General features: G+C 38.0%; 1 protein-coding gene across 1 annotated transcript in view; it reads left to right on the plus strand.

Annotated features, from left to right (window-relative positions):
- RAD21 (RAD21 cohesin complex component) overlaps nt 1–19,825 on the plus strand; it is a 25,365-nt gene extending 5,540 nt beyond the window's left edge. Inside the window, exons 2-14 of the mRNA XM_072410714.1 lie at nt 4,128–4,304; nt 4,391–4,520; nt 6,148–6,247; nt 6,380–6,486; nt 7,102–7,305; nt 8,023–8,151; nt 8,262–8,384; nt 8,501–8,724; nt 8,903–9,050; nt 9,928–10,082; nt 10,203–10,346; nt 12,671–12,754; nt 13,994–19,825. Of these exons, the coding sequence (XP_072266815.1) occupies nt 4,161–4,304; nt 4,391–4,520; nt 6,148–6,247; nt 6,380–6,486; nt 7,102–7,305; nt 8,023–8,151; nt 8,262–8,384; nt 8,501–8,724; nt 8,903–9,050; nt 9,928–10,082; nt 10,203–10,346; nt 12,671–12,754; nt 13,994–14,185 (1,884 nt within the window). The 5' untranslated portion in view covers nt 4,128–4,160 and the 3' untranslated portion in view covers nt 14,186–19,825. The remainder of the gene's footprint in view (nt 1–4,127; nt 4,305–4,390; nt 4,521–6,147; nt 6,248–6,379; nt 6,487–7,101; nt 7,306–8,022; nt 8,152–8,261; nt 8,385–8,500; nt 8,725–8,902; nt 9,051–9,927; nt 10,083–10,202; nt 10,347–12,670; nt 12,755–13,993) is intronic.
- Nucleotides 19,826–20,527: the final 702 nt, after the last annotated feature.

Genomic DNA, 20,527 nt, shown 5'->3' on the forward strand with positions numbered 1-20,527 from the left:
TCAGAGTTGCTAATATTATCAAGTCATTTAGCATACCTTAAAGTAAAACTGCAATCCTCAAACTTAGTGGGCATAGTTATTTTTTCTTTGTATGTCTCTTCTGCCAAAAAAGGCCCCTTCCCTTTATACCCACTGCCAAAAAAAAAGATGAAAACTTAAGAGGAAACCGGCAGCAGATGATGCTGTAACGTAAAATATTACAAAACACTCATTACTGTACAAGGGAAGCATATGAGCCATAGTGTGCATGTGCTCTTGCAAGTATTTTTTCGGTAATGCTTTGGCAGCTTATTTAAAATGAACTCACAAATCATAAAATAGTGTTTAAAAACGCCAAGATTTGCAGCCAGGCAGGAATAGTAGAAATTGACTGGTCAATAAAAATGTGTTTAGTTATGTGTATAAAAGTTTGGATGGTTAATAGGCAATTGTGCGATTCTCTGATCTTGTTAACTGTAGCTGTACAATTATTTGCTTGGTACCTTTTCAAGAGGAACTTAACCCAGCTATATTCACCTGTCTCCCGCAGGGCACCACCACTACTTCCTTCTTGCCATTTTCGACCATATTGATTGACTGGCATGTCGCAACTCCCATGCAGAGTTCATTCAGTCCTGGCAGTCTTTTGTTCCACCGGTTGCATGGGCTGCTATGACTTGATTTAATTTACACTGAAACTGTTGGTGGTCTTTAGTATTTGTTGATCACAAATGTTGATGTTGTGTTTTGGTAGGATTGCTTTCTTGTCAGTACCCCCTGCTGCTTTCTATTTACCCTGCTCCAGGGAAGGTGAAAGACCTGCTGGTTGGGGGAAGGGTGAGGTGTTAAATCATTTATAGAAATGCTTCTTTGGTGTGTCTACATGTGGCAGTCTGTCCCCCCAACCCCTTTACCACAATCATCCATTTGAACCTCTTTTCCATACCCACCATGACCAGATAGTCTTTATCTGCAATAAAGCGCATACACTAGTTTGTATCCCCACTAGCAAAAAAAGCAGTTTATATTTTGTAGTTATCTTTATTAAAACCATCCTGGCAGTTTTGGGCATCATAAATAGTCTTACGTTTTAGCCTATTACTTACAGGCCACACATGGCTGTGTCATGAATACATGTGAAAGAGAGTTTAACAGCATTGTTCTGCATATGCTAAATAAAATCAGTTTTTAAACAAATCAGATCGGAAACTATCTTTGGTTCTCGTCACTTTTTGTTTAGTCCTAGGAGCAGAAAAAAATGGGGCTGTTGCCTATAACATCAACATCTCTTTTTTCCATTTGGAAGATGAAACATTTGGAGTTTGCGTAAACTTTTATAAACCAGCCCAGCTCATTCTCAGTAGTGCTATGCTCCGACATGCACCTTTCTCTGTTGGTTTCCTTATGTCGCTTTTATCTTAAAAAACAAAATTACCTCCTTACATCTGTAAGTAAAACATAATTTTCAGGGTCTTGGAATCGAATATGATGCATATGTAAACTGAAAGCAATCTAAAAATTGTTCACTTGAATGGTAACCAGCAAAAAATATTTTAGGTATGCAGCTTCTCTTCTTTTATAGTACTTCTAATAAAGTGGAACTAAAATCACACTTTTAAAATTGGTGATCAAGCAGGTGCTATTGCATACATAGACAGAGGATATCTCTTCTGCAATGTCCATTCCTACCTGCCTGATCGCCGCCCGGCTGTCAGATTTGTCGAGCTGCACAAGCAGCTTCAGAACGGGGACTGGGTTTAGTTCCACTCTAAAGCATGTAAACCCAAAAACAATTTTTTTTTCTTCTTTTGATATGCAACTAGTGGTCATGCAGTAAGGCTCTTCTATGAAATCGTACTTTTAGTTCAGTATCTATGGAGAAGAAGCTTTTTCACCCTAGGCTGCTCACTCCTGCTTTGAGAAAACCTCTCACTCCATCTTCTTAAGTATAGCAAGGCTGATAAAACTGGTTGAGATTTAATCTCAGAAGTTTTTTATTCATTTTAATAGTATGTAACAGATAAACATGGGAGATGTAGTGTTTTCATGTAATGCACCACATCTTACTGCGTAGGTCTGAATAAGGTTGCTTCTCACATAAAGGATTCCACTTCCCAAGCCCACACTTTTTCTTTAGAGTAAAACATATAGACTTGTCACAGCTGATAAGGTTGTAATTATTTTTTAGTTCCTCCAGCCTGTCTTCTCCAGTTATAGTTACTGGCACTTAATGCCTTGAAAAAGGGCCACCTGCATGGTTCCAAAACAACCTTTGCTGATACCTTTTTCACTTATGGCTAAAATATAGGTAAACTTCTACAAAGTTTAACATGTGTGTGTCACAATGACCATGTAAAATCTTCCACCATCTCCTTTTATTTAAAGTCCTTTTACCAGGGTTTCCCATTCCAAAAAAACATTTAACATGAGAAAAGATTAGCACTCCTCTTGAGTTCTATGGTTATTTGGGAAACTTTTCGAGAGATCATGATCCTAGGGATTGTAGTTTCAACTAACAAAGTGGAGTTAAATCCCTAAGGGCAATATAAATATTAGTAAAGAATATTATAAATTTTAATAAAGAATATAAGAATGGTGTGAGCCTAGAATCCACAGTAGTCACAGTAACATAGCAAGGGGAAAATATAAATACTTATGTAAGGAAGATGTAATATGTGACATATTCCTGGATAGCAGTAAAGACTTAACATTGTTCTAACATTTCCTCTTTGGATTGTCTCATTTAGTGTTGGGCAACATTGTGGGGTGAATCCGGCGTCAAGGAGCATACTGATGATGCACTGGATGGACAAGTAGCGCTTCTGTTTCTTGTCTTGTCTTCTAAATGAAACTGTACAATCACATTACACATCTAGAAACAGTATTAGTTTCTTTCCTCTCCTCCTGTTTGATTCATCTTTGTCTAGTTTATAAAATTAAATTGCTTCTCTTTTGGTCACCCACATAATGAGGTAATATACTTGAAAGAATCTCCTTCCTGGCAGCTAAAATGCAATGTCTAAACTTCAAAACAAAAACATTTCAGTGATGCAGAACACCGCAACACACCATTTAGACCAGGGTTCCCCTAGAGGTTGCTAGGGGTTCCTGGATCAATGAGACGTTTGTACCTAAGAATCACAAATTATCATTTTTGGCTTTTTGTATGGGTGGCATTGTTCCCACTGACGCAAGCAATGTAAGTGGAATTCTTTCCACGGACCCCTACACTAATGTACTGTGAGCTGTGGATATAGTAATTATAGCAGGAGCACCCCGTAGACCTAGATGTTATTTCAAGGGTTCCTCCATATTAAAAGGTCAAAAAATTCTGGTTTAGACATTCTAAATAGAGGCATTTTTTAAATTTTGTGACTAAAGGTTGTTCTTTTTGTATTGTGGCGGCTGTCATAATATCATCCATAGATGTGATGTGTTGTCTTTGTTGACACCTATGGCTGGCTATTGGCAGCCATAAATTTGTATTTCAGCAACAATTGGCAGGTTCAGCAAAAAATACCACTAATCTCAGTTGTAGTCTACAACACCATCTACTTTGTTGCTAACATTCAGATGAAGCAGCGCTTTATAAATATCATAATCACTACCTTTTTTGGCCTATAATTAATAGGTCTTTATGGAGTTTGGATAATCTTCAGGTGGTTATGATTTATGAACGTATTTATGATCCTCCATTATTCTAAAAAGTTAATGCAGAATGAACATACAGAAACACCTATGTGTAATTGCCATGTAGGGTTTGCATGCATATGCTTCTAAAACCATGTGGTCTGTTGAAGTAGCAAATCTTTACTAATTTATAGGGGTAGTAACTGCGATCTCTACTAGCCTCTTGTTACATGCTCTTGCTCTCATAATATCTGCGGCAGCATGTTTCCAGTGTCCAGCCACACCCCTAGCATATCTGACATCTTCATTTACACTGGTCCTCTAACATTACATATATTAAATATTATGTGTAGCTCTTTGATGTAAGCTGTTGGAGTTGAGGTCCCTTGTACATTGTACTGTGACAACCAGGTCTAGACTGTTTCTCTGGATCCTAAACCATGACCAGATTTTTAGTCTTTAAAATACTCAAACGGGGAATTTGCATTCATCAATCTTTTTCTTTTCCATCTTTGCAGGTTATTCCTCGGTGGCTAAAGTAGGAGTCAAAGATGTTTTACGCACACTTTGTTCTGAGCAAGAGGGGGCCGCTGGCCAAAATCTGGCTGGCGGCCCACTGGGACAAGAAGCTGACTAAAGCCCATGTGTTTGAGTGCAACCTGGAGAGCAGTGTGGAGAGCATCATCTCACCGAAGGTATGTGCTTTTACTAGTTGTTGGGTTTGAAGTTTTAGATTTTGTTTCTAGCTTTTGGTAACCACTTGATTATTTTTTTCATTCAGGTAAAAATGGCATTGCGTACTTCTGGGCATCTCCTTTTGGGTGTTGTCAGAATCTACCACAGGAAGGCAAAATACCTCCTTGCTGACTGTAATGAAGCTTTCATCAAAATAAAGATGGCCTTTAGGCCTGGTGAGTAAAAATGCTCCTTAGTCTCTGTAAATCTGCTTATCACATAGCAATTTTCCATCAAGGAGGAAAGAACATAGATTTTTGTTTAGATGCTATATCTTTAGCTCTCAATTAAATGACCACTGTACCATTTATCTCCTGAGCGCCCTATCCCTGCAAAATGTCATTTTGTGTTATCTTGGCAGCACAGAAAGCTGAATGCGGTGTGTCCTGCTTGTATGTGATAAGATCCAGGCACTAACTGATCCTTTCAAACATTTAGATTTCAATTTGTAAAGAGATTGTATCTCTCCCCCACATTTGAGGTTGCATATAATCCTGCTTTCAAAAAAACTGGACAAGTGTCCTCAGTGCTTTAGTCTTTGCATATCATTGATATGAAAATCAGCTGCTATATTTATCATTTCTAAAACAAGAATAGACATGGTCACTTTGCTTTTTCAGTTATGGTGTCTTCTGATAAGCCACCACTCCAGCAATGTATACTGGCTGTGGTGCCTCCCTTCTCATACTGATGGTTAAAGGTCTTAGGGTATGGCGTTGGAAATAGGCATGACAATACTTGGGGCTACGTAGTAAATTGATGACCCTGAAAACTGTTATGTGGCATGGGGGACATTGGGTCTTTCATCTGAGTAAGCTCGGTACTATATTACAGTGGGCTTCTTGTTACCATTTCAGTGTTTAACCCAGTATATTTTTTAAGCCGGGTGGTAAGAAATTGTAGGCGGGTGGCAGGGTGGGTATTGTGACCCAACTCTTCAGTAACCACCCAAAAACAGCCGGGTGGTCACCGAAAAGTGCTGGATGGTGTGCCCAGCTAAAAAGGGGCTGGGGAGAACACTGCATTTCCTCAGACGTTAAAGATGTTTCACCCTGCTGCAGTCACAGGCAGTTGGACTGCATCTACTCCAAATAAATATAGAACACAAGGGAGTGGCTTGTGTCACTTGCAGTGCTTATTCTTGCCCAGGAGTTAATGCAAGTCCTGGATGTAGCTTTACCTTCCTGTAGACAGGGAAAATGCATATCACAGATGGAATCTTCCTGAAAATGCTAGTTGCCCAGCTGTCTGTCTTGATCACCTTTAGTTATTAACCTGAAACAATCTTGTAGATCAGTTTCTCTTTATTTGTTCAGGTTTTTGACAGCAAGTTGAAATAAGATAAGAACTTTAACAGCCAGGCAACTACATTTTAATAGGACAGGGAGTGCAGTCAATATTTCTCGCCTTTTGCTTAAGCCAGGCATGGCAAACTCAGAAAAATGGCCTAAAGTGATGTACTTAAACTTTAGGCAGTCTGCGTTGTCTACTGAGGGCCTTACTTGATTACAGAGATTGTGGCTACTTTATAGCTACCTTTAATAAATAGTCCTATTCATATTAAATTCTTAGTTTAAAAAAATGCCAAAACACTAGGTGTAACACATGTCTAGTTAATTCTAAATTGAAACTGGTTGTATATGCAAGTTGTTTTTTTTTCTTCCTTTTATTTGTAGAATTGTTGTAACTTTGGTTCAGACTGCAAGAACCTAAACCCCCTAAAAGCGTGATAAAAAAACTCTGCTTTTGACAACCCCCTAATCTGTAATGTGTTTAAAAACCCTATTTTTTATTTCTTTTTAGGGGTTGTGGATTTGCCGGAGGAAAACCGAGAAGCTGCATACAATGCAATTACTCTGCCTGAAGAATTTCATGATTTTGACCAACCATTGCCCGATCTAGAGTAAGCGGCACAACTTAATTTCACTTATTACTGCTTTTAGTTTGTCTGTGTAATGTGTACAACACAATCAATTGTAGGTTGGTAATAAACAGCTGCGGTGCCTAACCATAGTATAACTGTCTTTGACCTTAGTGATATTGACGTGGCCCAGCAGTTCAGTTTGAACCAGAGTAGAGTGGAGGAGATCACCATGAGAGAAGAGGTTGGAAACATAAACATCTTGCAAGACAATGATTTTGGTGAGTACTTTACTAAATACAGTTAACACTAAACTGTGGCCTGTATTATAGTTTCAGGGCCTAATATTGTAAAAACAAATATGTAGATACACTTCTGAGGGTTGCATTATAGTCCTGAAGGACATCATCTGGTTTTTAGCTGAATGTCCCAATGATGTATTTTGTCCTATTGGCTGCTTGTGTTGAAAGTTGACATAACCAAACCTGAAAATTCATCTGGGCATTCTTATATATATAAAAAAAAAAAAAAAAAAATACCATAGTCAAATGAACACAAATTATCAGATAATGTATGAATGCCACCTCTTTAGCTTTAAAAAAGGGTGAAAAAAAAACTGTTATATTTTAGATATAGCATGACTTGGAAACAAGATGCCCTTATATTAGAAGGTTTCTGTCCTCCATTTCTGTTAACTTGCGTTCCTTGTAAATAGACAGATAAAAATGTCCTAATACAATTTCACCACTTATTGATCACATTTCTAGAGCTTTGCTTTCTGATAAGCTAAATATCCCTTCAGAAATCATAACGCCTTTAATTGGTTTGACATCAGCTGTGCTTTTGTCAACATTCCTAATTTTGGTCTTACATGGAATCTTCATTGCATTGCACAGGTGACTTTGGTATGGATGACCGAGAGATGATGCGTGAAGGCAGTGCGTTTGAGGATGACATGTTGGTTAGTACCAGTGCCTCCAATCTCTTACTGGAGCCAGAACAGAACTCCAGTCAGCTGAATGAGAAGAGCAACCACTTGGAATATGATGACCAGTACAAAGATGACAATTTCGGGGATGGCAATGACGGAGGAATATTGGGTATGAATTTAGTACTGCTGTTATATGCTTTTTTTTATGCTTTTTAAATGCTTTTGTATATTTTGTTATATGCTTTTTTTTTTTTTTTTCTTCTGCTGACGTAAGAAATACTTGTAACAATAAATGTAGTTACCGCTTCCCTTTGCTTTTTTTATTTTTTTTACTGTCTTAGCTGATGCATTCATATTGCTCTTTTGTTTTTGATCCATTATTTTTGTATAGGCCTGTGCATACGTTGTTTTTATCTTCCTATTTCCCTTTTAAAAAAAACCTGAGGTCTGTCCTTTAAGTGGTAACAAGCACATATGTATGAAAACAAGGTGCTCACCTGGGCTGTCATTCTGCATAGAAGCTCTTGTGGCTTGCAGAATTTCTGATCGAGGGCAGCAGAACAGCTGAAATGTCAACTTCCTGTCTATAGGAAAACCTCATATCCCATGAATAATTGCATTGGATGTTTTACTTGTATTCTGTGCTCTCTATAGAACATTGGGGTGGCTAGAAAGGAGTGCATTCTGCAAAGAGCATTTATTTTGCCACAAGCATTAAGGATATGTAGTTCTCTGTAAAGGATATAAGGTGTTTGATGACTAATAAACACAGATGGGATTTATTTTTTAGATTTAAAGTATTATTTTGTTTTTGGCTTGGGTGACACTTTAAGCTTCTGCAAAGGGGATTTCTAATTAATGTTATGGTTTTGTTTTATTCTACTAGATGACAAGCTTATAAGTGATGGTGGAGGTGGCATCTTTGATGATCCACCCACACTTCCAGAAGAAGGTGTTGCAATGCCCGAACAGCCCCCACATGATGATGATATGGATGACGATGATAATGTATCACGTGAGTAATTTCATTTAAGCCAGTCTAGAATTTGAAAATTAACTGAATATTTTATTCTCCTTTTTACTGTTTTGAGTTTATTGGGTTTAATAAAGTTTATTTATCTCCAGTTGGTGGGCCAGACAGCCCTGATTCTGTGGATCCTGTGGAACCTCTGCCAACTATGACTGATCAGACTACCTTGGTTCCGAATGAAGAGGAAGCTTTTGCTCTGGAGCCAATTGATATTACAGGTAAGTCTTTTAATTGAAACGTTGCTAATTGCGTCAGTATTGCAATGTGTTTGAGATTAGGTTTTTTTTTTTTTTTTGTATATGTTGTGTTAACTGGCTTTCTTTGCACCTATTAGTCAAGGAAACTAAAGCTAAGAGGAAGAGAAAGCTGATTGTGGACAGTGTGAAGGAGTTGGACAGCAAAACCATTCGCGCCCAGCTGAGTGACTACTCTGACATTGTCACAACTCTGGATCTGGCACCTCCCACCAAAAAACTGATGATGTGGAAAGAGACAGGTGGTGTGGAGAAACTGTTCTCCCTTCCTGCTCAGCCTTTGTGGAACCCTAGGCTCTTGAAGGTAAGGAGAAACAAAAAATGTTCTACTGAATGTTTTTGCCAAAATGAATGTTTTAAATGTATTTATTGATCAAAACACCCCCATAGTGCTAATGCAAACATTTTATATAGGTTATTATGAGTGTAAAGGTATGAGAGCCGAAGTGGCTAAACATGTTAAACTTTTGTTCTTTTCATAGCTGTTTACGCGTTGTCTCACACCTCTGGTACCTGATGATCTCAGAAAAAGGAGGAAAGGTGGAGAAGCTGATAATGTGGATGACTTCCTCAAGGAGTTTGAGAATCCTGAAGTTCCAAGAGAGGAAATGAGACAGCAGGATATTATTGGTAAGCAGTCAACCTATGCATATTTCAGAACACCACCTAAAGCAAATGCAGGTCATATATCCTTTGTCATATGGCCTGGTATAGTTGAAAAGCACCTTTTAGCACTGTTTTGGTGTTTTGCAGGACAGTATATGTTTTCCATGCAGCCATTCCATTCCAGCAGCTACTCGGTAATCAATAAAGAGGATAGCTCGGAATGTCACCCATTCAGAAGGTGGTACCACGGTCTGTAGAATTTCAGGCCGCAACTAGTTTTTTTGCCGCCTTTTATTTGTAACTGTTATAGCATGGTACAAGATGATGAGATTACTCATGCTGATATTTATATTAATTTTCACATACAAGTATGGTTTGTCAGACAGCTGCATTCTTTGTGGTAGTGGTGGTCCTAATCTCTAGCACAGACATCTTCATATAGTAGTGTCTCACTTTTGGCACATAAAAAGACTAATTTTATTTTTAAACCTGATTCCTAAATATCAAAAATCTATAACAAAATTGCTTAAAGTTTATAAGATACATCTGTGCTATTTTCCAAGCTCCAGTACTGTGACACTTCCCAACCAGAAGTTCCTGGTATTGAATATAAATTTTGGCAACCGACTTTTGTCATTTTATATGCTTAATGCTTTGCAATGCTAATAAACTTGTTTTGCTTTACTGCTTCTTTCCCCAATACAATTCTTAGTTGTCATGTCAGCTGACTGGCAACTGTGACAGTTTTCTGCAGAGACATGCCTTGAATACACTTCACATGCTAGTAGACAAAACGTAACTGACAACAAAGTTGGTTGGAATAAAGATTTAACAAGCTATCTTTTGGGGAGCAGTTAAGTCAGTGGGTGTTGTCATAAAATAGATTCCTTATATCTTTCAGACCAACCCATATTGGAAGAAGCCAGTAGATTGCAGGAGTCCTTGATGGAGGGAAGCAGATCTCAGTTGGATGAGACAGTAATGCCACCGCCACCACCTCAGCAGCAGGGTGTGAAGCGTGATTCTCAACAAATGGATCCAGAGCCAATGATTCCTGTAAGTCTTCTGCTGTTGTTCTATCAAATGTAAAATCTCTATCAACTTATTGCAATTTGCATTCTTGAGATTTTTTTTCCTTTTCTTGCTGGTTCTTATATATTTCTATTTTGTTTGCAGCAAGAACCAGTGCCTCAGATAGAGATGCCACCTGTGGAACTTCCACCAGAGGAACCTCAAAACCTCAGTGAGCTAATACCAGAGCTTAATCTTATTCCTGAGAAGGACAAAGATAAGGAAAAAGATGAGGAAGAAGAAGAGGAGGTAATTTATAAACTTTCCCTTTCACAGAATTGTGTATGAGAATTAACATACATCAAAATCCTGGGCACTCTAGTGTGCCAACTTTGCCACAATGACTCGACCATCTTTTGCTTTAATAGTGGCGGATCCCTGTGATGGGTGGCTGCCTATTTGTATCTGCCATCTTATTCATAGCAGTGCCACGTCTATATAATTTTATTTTTTTTATTAAATTTTTTTTCCCCCACTTAAAAACTAAATTTGCTTATAAAGTATAAAATTAGGATAAACGGCATATATACTGTTTTTTTCCTGATTAACTTTTATTGTGTTAACTCTTTTTAATTTCAATATTGGCATGAATAACTCAAGTAACATGTAGAATCTTGTAGCCATATGCAGTGCTCTGCAAAAAAAGAACAAGGTTTTAAAGACTGCAGACATCTTTGTAATTTTCAGGCAGATTATCCAGTCCCACGCAAATTACAAAAATTTTATTGGTTGGTGTAGACAAGACTTGAAATTTTTGGGTAATCCAGATGTTATTTTTTTACCTGACGTTCAGTAAACCCTGATTTATGTCTTTTGATTTATTAAAAAGTGCTTTAGTGTATAATAGGTACTAATGAAGTTTTAAAGGAATAGCAATTGTAACCCTTTACTGATATTTTAGTTATAGATATGTGACACATCATTAAGGCTTAGTCTACACGGACTGTTTCCCCAGCGTTTAACCTGAGGCTTTTAAAGCCCATATTTGAAATCCCTATGCATTCCAATGGGCTAATCTACACCAGGACGTTTCCTTTAGGCACGTTTGAGCTTTATCCTAAACGTTGCTTACAATAAAACACCCCAAAACGTGGGAAACCGCTCCCATTGAACCTAATGGGGGATTTTATAAGCATTTTTAGCAGGAATCTGGAAGCCCCCTTTAATAAGGAGGCTCCCAGATCTCTGCCACCCCACCCTGGGGAATGAGAACAGGGGTACATAAAACCTCTTTCTTATTCCCTGAAAGTGTTAAAATATGAGTAAAAAAATAGGATGAGGCTTTAATGTTAAATTATTTTATTAAATGTGTGTGTTTGTGTAACTAAACTTTATTTTTTTTTTTTTTTTTTTTTTACGGCTTGTCCTAATGACAAGGTGATTCCCACGGCTGCATTCATGATATGAGCACAGCCGTGGGACTCCTGACAGTGGGCGGTAAATGAGGACAAGGCTCCCCATTCATAGTGCTTTGTGATTGGCTGAAGTTTTCCATTTCTCAGCCATCCAGCAGTAGACTGAATGGAGAGACCTGTCCCCATTCATTTCTAGTACTCTGATTGGCTGAGAAATAGGAAACCCTGATGACAGCTCAAGCATCATCAGGATTTCCCTTTCCTCAGCCAATCGGAGCAGAGCAATCAGCGGAGCTCTGCTATGCTGACAGCTAGAGAAGCTGTAGTATGTGCTACAGATACAGAACACATGTCACAGCTCCTCTAGGGCTGCCGGAGCAATAAGGAGAGCCGAGCTGTCAGCATGAGTTATGTAAAGTAAATATAGGAGACTTCATGAATTACTTGTTAATAAACTTTCAAGTGAAAGTTACACTTTTTAATGAATTTGCCCTAAGGCTGACTCCCCAAGCTACAAAACTCGTTTTGATACCAAAGCATGCTGCCAGCAAAGGCAAGACATTTTATGTCTACTTTTGCTTTTTGTCAGAGTCAAGATGATGGTGAATTATTCTGAAAGGCTAACTTTTTTAGTAGGAGCAGTGGCTAGACTTGGTTGCCTGAGCCTGACAATATATAATGGCTGGGACTTACCTTTTGAAGATTTACCAAATGCAAAAACAGTTATAGAGTTATCTCTGCAAAATCACTGTTTGATTTGATTTCATGTTTCCTCAAGAGGCAAAAAAAAAGCATCCATTAGTTACTTGTCCTTTTTTTTGTTCTTTTAATTGCTTTTTGATTTGTACATGTTTGCCTTGTTTACTTGCCCTTGGCCTACTGTATTGTACAGAGTTTGGCTCCAACAATATTGCTCCGAAGTTGGCTCGGAGGTCCCTTGCCTGTTTGTTCTCCTGAAATGACACAATGGTACATGGTAATCTCCCTCACAAGCCAACAAAAACATCTGTGATTTTAACATCTCAATAAAAAAAATCTGCTTTGCTAAATATTTTCTCAGCGCAGAGACGGGAGACTCATTTGCTGTGTATCAGATGAGCAGGTAGTTTAGAATGTGATATTGAAAAATAGGAATTCATTTTCCCCTTCACTTGGTATGCTATGAATATTAATCAGGGTTTGCAGCTGTTTCTCTAAGTGCTGTTATTGTTGCTGCAGGAGGAAGATGCCACAGGGACTGAGCAGGACCAGGAAGAGAGAAGGTGGAACAAGAGGACTCAACAGATGCTGCACGGTCTACAGGTACTGCACTGCTTCTCCTTCAAACCTCCACTGTTGAATCATAACCATCACCGTCTTCCTAGAGAGCAGTCCATTGATATTTTATCTTTGGAGGGAGCTGTCAGTGTGATGTATAGGATTTGCATTCAGCACTATGCATCTGGTTCAGACCTAGTGTAGTTATTATATGTAAAGCTGCTTTGTGATTTATTTTAAAAAAAACAAGAGACTTCATAAAAAACTGTTGCATGTAAACTTTCTACACTTTGAGAAGTCAGAGCAGTCTGCATGTTTCTTTACTTCCGAGGTAGTCATTATATAAATATGTGGGGGAGTGGATGGGTAGTGCTAAAACCCGGACATCTTCTTTCTACCACCCAATATATAGAGATTTAGTATGTAGTAATACTACAGTTTCTTCATTCCCATAGGATTTCCGTGGTCACTTTCGGTATGATAGGAATAATGAAATAGAAGCCCTATTTTGACAATATAATGTGGAACTGTAAATTGTGTTTGTGTGAGTGTTTTTACCTTAAACACTATATATGTTATATAAACCTAGGACACAAAATTTCACTGTTACATTCAGAATGTTTTTTAATAAAAATACTAGTAAAATGTGACTACATAGATCAGGTTGGCCCAGTCTGTGTCCCCCCTCCCCTGTAAAGGATAAAGTACTTTGTCATAGCTTCCCTATTCATTTTTTTTTTTTGTTGTTTTTTTTTTGCCATTACCCACAAGATCCCGCCCCCCCCCGAAAGTTTTTCAGCGTTTGACTCCCTTGGGTGGGTTAAGCTGTAGTTCAGGTTAACAAGGCGTCACAAATTTTTAGAAGTCCCTGTTAAAACTTGGGTCTGCTTAGTGGGCCATACCCTGCTCCCAGTCTCTGCGGGTATGGGGAGTGAAACAGTTCTTTAACATAAACCCCATCGACTTATTAATATTAAACTGTATTTATAAAATACCAGCATATTACATAGCGCTCTACAATATATATAGGTTGCAAATGACAAACCAATACAAACAATAAAACAGGAGGAGGAAAGAGGTCCCTGTCCAAAAGAGCTTAGAATCTAACATGGCCTTTAATCAAGAAGCAAGTTGTCTGGTGTCCATGTGTTTGCTGTGATGTTTTACATGTTCAAAGAAACAAGATAAAATTGGTTACATTTAGAAATGTCACTAACATTTTAGAGTACAGTAAATTGAAGTGGAGAGAATCCTTTTCATCACATGCTTTTTTTTTTTTTTCAGAGAGTTTTGGCCAGAACGGGCGCCGAATCTATTAGTTTGCTGGACCTTTGCCGAAATACAAACCGCAAGCAAGCCGCAGCTAAATTCTACAGTTTCCTCGTTCTTAAAAAGCAACAGGCTATTGAGCTGACCCAGGTGGAACCATACAGCGACATCATCGCCACACCAGGCCCAAGATTTCACGTGGTCTGACTTGCTTCTCCCTCCAGCCTAAGCAAGTGACCTCACCCACATGTATGAACCTCTATGCTGGAGCTTGCATGGCAGAGCCGTGTAATAGAGGCTTATCACCAAGCTGGTCAAAACCATGTCATGCTGGTCATCTCCTTACTGGCGTTTTTATTGGGCATGGTATTTTAATATATGTACAAAGTTTGTCCCTTTTTTATTTTTCCTTAAATGTAACTTCTATATTTTTATGGGTTATTAATGTGGATTTGGGCAGGCGGGGGTATTTTTTTTCCCCTTCATCCATCATTTTCTGGAGGAAAAATGTAGGGTGAGATTATCAGACAGTTGTGTGCAGTATTTTATAAATGAATGTGTAAAGCATGTTCCTAAACTGTCATCAAGCCACAGCTTTAGCCAGGGGTTGGGTTCCTGCACCAAAATGTGCAGGAACACACACCAAAATTGTGTGTTTTAACTGCAGGGTGCAGCCTTGATTGGTAGGTGCTGGAATGTTAAAGAAAATCTGTCATAAAGGAAACAAGCAAAATGCCAATGCTGAACTTTGCTTTTAAAAAAAAAAAAAATCTAGTTTTCCTGTTGTCATGGTGACCATTTTTTTTGTTCAGTACTTGGAATCATTCACTAGGAACAAGTAAGCCTATAGGAATTTCTGACAAGCATTTTTTTTCTTTACGCTAAATGCCTGTGCCATGGACAATAAATAGGTGTCAAAGGCAGAAGCTTCATAACAGCCAGGGCAACTAGCATTTTCTGAACATCATGATAGCTCCCCTATGTCACATGACTGGTTTTAAGGCAAGATCCCTTGATCTTCAGTTACCCAGATCTGCCCACCTGTCAGCAACAGATGGGTATCCCTTGATTTTATTTTTATTTTACATGGATATGGCATCAGGAGTTACTAGATAATGAGCCAATATGACTTAGGTGAAATGTCAGATTTGTAAGGACTGGTCCCTTATTTCTGTATTCCCATAATAAATCATTGTTGTTACTATGTCATCAGTCCAAATACAATAGTGAAGAAAAAAAAATCAGGGTTAAATAAACTAGATTTACATTTAGCCAATGTCGCCATTCACAATCTTGATTACAGAATTGCAGATAATGGCTGTGGGATTTGTCCCCCCAGTACATCAAGTAAAATGAAAAAAAAAAAAAAAAAAAACATACAGAACTAAGGTGGAATTGGTTTTATATGACCATAAGAAAGGCTTCTGGAAATAGTGCTTTGCGTATGTCAGAGGTGACTAGAAAGTGTTTGCTTGCCGAAGTAGTTTATTAGCCAGTTGTGTTTGCAGGAATCCAGTGACCTTGGAGAAATGCGGACTCACAAACGTGGCTTGTAGATTCCTTGTACCATGTGTGCACAGTTGGTTCCGATAAATCTCCGATGACTTTTGTCCCATTTCTTTTGTTTTATTTTTGTTTTAAATTGGCTTTTATTCTGCTTTTTTTGTAGTCGTAAATGTAAAATATTACTGTAAATACACACACATTTTAGTATTTTATGGCATTAAAAAAAACTTAAGTAATTAAATACTTTGCCGTCTCATTAATAGACATTGTTTGGGTTTCTCTGCCTTTTGGAAAAATTGTATAAATTTTAAATTTTTTGTAAGTGATGTCTGAGATATAAATGGAATTATGAGGGTATTTACGCTGATACATTGCTCTTCACTCTTGCCACCTAAACGGTCTTGTAATTAAGTCTTTAGGAATTGGCTAATATCAGGAATTGGCACTGTATATAGTTTATAAAAAAGATTTTTTTATATTGCCAGGAAGCTTTACACACTCTGGACAGTGTAGCATTTCTTGCAGTACATAGGGGGAAAAAAACAATGTTTTTTTTTTTTTGTTTTTGCATTCTTCCTGCATGTAATTGAAATGGGAACTCGTCAAGGCTTTATTGTGAACAATCTTTGCTGATCATTGGCTTACCTCTCACCCAGAAGCGGCATATTTTTATTCTTTGAGTGATTTGTTTTTGGAAGGCATATGCAGTGTGAAGTATAGGGTGGCCTTTTTTGCCTTTACCTATAATAGAAGTAATATGGAAAGCATTCCAGATCCCTCTCTGCCACACATCAGTTGTAATACTTAGAAGCACCTTTGCCTATTTACATTCGTTTCCACAATGCCCTTGATACAGTTGATGATATGATTTGGTAAAATGTTCAAAATACAACCAAAATGTATCTTTGAATCATGATGGAATACCCAGCACTAAATATATTCACACAACACTAAAATTATTGCTTTTACTTTGCAGGAACAAGTTTGTTCCAACAGATCTGCATTAAACACCCTCACTGGAAGCTCATAAACTAATACCTACCCCGGCCCCATTATTTTCTTCCAGAACCACCATTGCCCAAGTCCCAGTCTGTACTGGAGAAGAGCTTTGCTTTCATTAAGCTTTGCAGCAGGCACATTACCAGCCAGGAATCCATTATAAGATCCTAGCAGTTGAAAGTTAGAGCGTCATTGTTTAATTTTGGCATTCCTTGTGCGGTGATGATCTGTATTTAACCACCTGCTGCCACTGTAGGTGAGAAATTAAATTACAAATTCTAAGATCATGTTAATGATAATGTTATTTATTCTTGCATTGGAAGATCATGAGCACTGCTAAGCCTGGGCTAAGTTTGTAGCATTATCATATAAGAAATTGTTATAGGACTTCTCACTTCACCTCTTCAATAAACTAGCCATATAAAGTTCTGACATGCTTGACTGTGTGGAATTGGCAGTGCTTTGCTTCTATTTCTGAAATGCCTCAGCAAAGCACCAGTTTCCTGATGCCTTGTGGAGGAATTTTATGAAGATGTTTTTTAATACTGTTCCATAGTATTCATAAACGTACTGCTGAGTGATCCAAAAAGAAAACCTCGGTCTCACAAACTTTGTTATACATTTTGCATTAATCAGTGCAACTCAAAATGACCTATCCTATTTTTCTATCACTAATTCACAGATAATTGTGGTCACAGAACTTGAGACTTGTGCTGACTGCTGATGGATGTCAGGGAACTGTCCTTGTCAGCACTGGAATCTGTGATTATGGTGAAAATGGAACCTCCCCCTTGTAGCATTCATTTTGGAGAAAGCAGGGGTTAGTGTTTCGGCCGCTGTAAAAGAAGTTCATGACAACACCGTTTTTTAAGGTTTGAAGTGAAGGATAGATTTAATCCAAATTTTCCTTGTGCTGTCAGTATGAAATAAAGATTGCAGGTTATGTGCAAAAACCTCTCTGTTGTAAGAAAGAAGCCTGCACTACTGAAAAGTCTAGCGATGAGATGGCATGCCTTGGAAACTAAACATGGGGTTTTAGCAAATTACTAGATATGTACTAACCGAAAGTTGAAAGGTAAATGGCTATGGAATACTGCACAGTAGTCATTTTTGCCACTTTTCAGTCCTAATGAAGACCTGTTTATATTTTTATGCTTGAAATAGAATGTAATTCAAAGGAGATTTGTCATGTTACATTTCAAAGTTTAATACTGCACACTCCTGTTTAAATAATCTTCTGTTAATGTGGAATCAGAACCTGTATAGACAGTCAATTTGCACGCCACTGTAAAGTTGGAAAATTGGAAAGTTTTCTGCTTTTCAAACTCCCACTTACCTGCTGTGCTCTTACCTACCTCTACTCTACCATGACGTATATTAATGTAGGGGTTGGCTGATGGAAACTCTGAGCCGAGTGGAGAACTTGAAATCTTGGAAGTGTCAGGTGCATTTTGCTATCTATTTACAAGATAACCTTTATTCCCTCCTTTAAGAAATCAATCATTGTTGTAAACTATTTTCTTTTCATATTGTCTTTGGTATTTCTGGTTTGAAAAGGGCACTTTTCGTTTATTTACCAAGTTTATTTCCTTCAACAAATCTTGGGTAAATATAAATGAGCACTTTCTCAATGCCCCCTTTTTTATTCACTGTAGCCATAAGGACTTTGTTCCAAATAGGATTTCATTGAAGGATCATGTGAGTGATTTTAGCTGCACACTTCAGTGTGTTTACAAACTGCCAATCAACTTCTGTACATTCTGTATGGGGTAAATGAGAGTGCAGAACTGAAGTAATCCCACCAGAAACTAATCATTGTAAGAGTATCTTGTGAGATTTCGGCTGCTCTGCATGCCCCAGGATCTAGCTGGAAGGAACACAGGGTTACTCTTACCTAGGAGCTATGGGTAAGGAAAATGTAAATCTAATGTTCTTATAATTATGTTTTGGTCCTACTTGGTTATTTTCAGAGTGGGGTCCCAGAAAGTTAGGTTGGCTTTGTCAGTACAAAAGAGGTTGCCATAAAAGCATTGGAATTTCTCAACTGTAATTATAGAAATTTTCTCATTATTTGGAAATCTTTTGTGAAGGATTCCTACTTGTATGGGTGAGAAGAACTTAAAGTTACATAGGGAAAATGTGTTTATACCTTTTCTAGACAAATATGAGAACAATGTTAATGTAAGTATCCTAACCCTTGGAATCCTTGGTTTCTTGACATGTTTGACGGGTGTTGTGAGTTAAAGGAGATCTCCTGAAAGTGACCCCTTTAGCAGTGCCATAATATTACTGGTGTGATCGATTTCCATCCAGGGTTCTCATACTGATATGAATGTTCACCATAGACCAGGTGATGCTAAAGCCAGTATTAGTATGTTATGGTAGCATTGGAGGATTTTATTCTGATCAGGGTCTGAAACTTTTAACAGTCTGCTGAAATCGCCCTAAACTTAGGAACTATTTTGAGCATACAAAAAGTTCCTTTTACCTTTTTTTAAAGCCTTGCCAGAGACCAGGCAGCACATTTTTGCAGATATTTTTTTTATATACCAAAAGCCCCTTTGTATACATGGTTTCACCTTTTAATAAGGGCTCAATTCCTTCTTGGCGGCCATACTCCTCATTATTGATAATCACATACCTATTGTAGCTTCTAACCCTGCTATAATTTATATGCACAAGTCGCAATATATTAGTGTGGGAAGATGTCACCCTACGAGTAGCTAGCAAGATCATTGGGGTCACTGAAATTGATCTGAGGTCCAAATTGTTCAACCACTAGAAACCTCTGGAGGAACCAAGGTTAGGAAATACTGCTCTAGTAGATAGAATTCTGCAGGCTTGTTATACATAATCAAAGAAAATAACCCCCATGTGTGGGAGAATTCATAAAGGTTTTCTGTGGTACCTGCCCCATATAATGCCTCACATGTTCCCTCTACGTGTATTTCCTTCATCGGTGGTATCCTTTTCAGACTATTTTGTTCCTTAGAAAAAAAAAACCCTTTCCATGCCCAGTGTGGTCCCCTAACTTAATTTATGTTTTATAATTGTGTATCACGCAATTCCTTTTATTATAATGTAAAATAAAGTATAAAAGCTTTAAGCGCGCCTTTGTTTTCTATTTCTATATTTGACGTGCCTCGAAAACCATTTTTTCTTTTTCTTTCCCTTTGTATAAAGAGAAATTGTAGATAACATGGATGTTCTAATTCTAGAAATTAATCTGTTACTTGTCACACATTTTAGTCAGTTTTCATTGCTTCCCAAGAATAATTGTTCATAAAAATAGTTGATATGCTGTGTTATGTATAACTTTTCTAATAAAAAGTCTTGATGATTTTTTTTTTCTTGTGTAATGTATAATTGATGAACTCCAAATGTGAAGGTTTGGAGACGGGTTATTTTAATTTTTTGTCTATAAAACATGCAAATCTATTCAGCGGCGGTCTGTGCGGCAGTCCAGTCCTGAGCTCTATAATTGGCGTAATTCATAACTGGTGATTGCAGAGCTTCAGCTTTTAATCAAGGGGGGTTGGACCTCTGCAGACAGATTATGCTTCCATACAGCTGGTGTTTCTGTTTCATGTTTGTATTTGGACATTACAGCTAGGGCTGGTGATCAACAGATTAAACTTGCAACACCCCAATGTAGCTTTTTATTGTATCATCAATAGATCTGTATTGTCCTAGCAAACGATTACTATGTTCAGTCTGGCAGTGAGCTTGCAGTGTACTTCACTTCTACATGCTGGTGAAGCACTCCCTCGGGGAAGATGCTGAAAGTATCAATGGCAACAGACGACTGTCAAGGGCACATGGTTTGTCAGCCACTGGGAGCTCCTCTTCACTTGCATTACGATAGTTCGTTGTCCGTGGATCCGCTAGGGTGGTTGTTTGGACGATGAGCACTGTACACACGCACGATTATTAGACGAGAACTATTGCGCGTGTGTACGTAGCCTAACTGAAAGCATTATTTTTTTTTTCCACATTTAGAATTCCACATACAACATGTTTGGGTTCCATTACACTTTAAACACA

This window comes from Pyxicephalus adspersus, chromosome 5, assembly GCF_032062135.1.
Source record: "Pyxicephalus adspersus chromosome 5, UCB_Pads_2.0, whole genome shotgun sequence".
Classification (NCBI taxonomy): domain Eukaryota; kingdom Metazoa; phylum Chordata; class Amphibia; order Anura; family Pyxicephalidae; genus Pyxicephalus; species Pyxicephalus adspersus.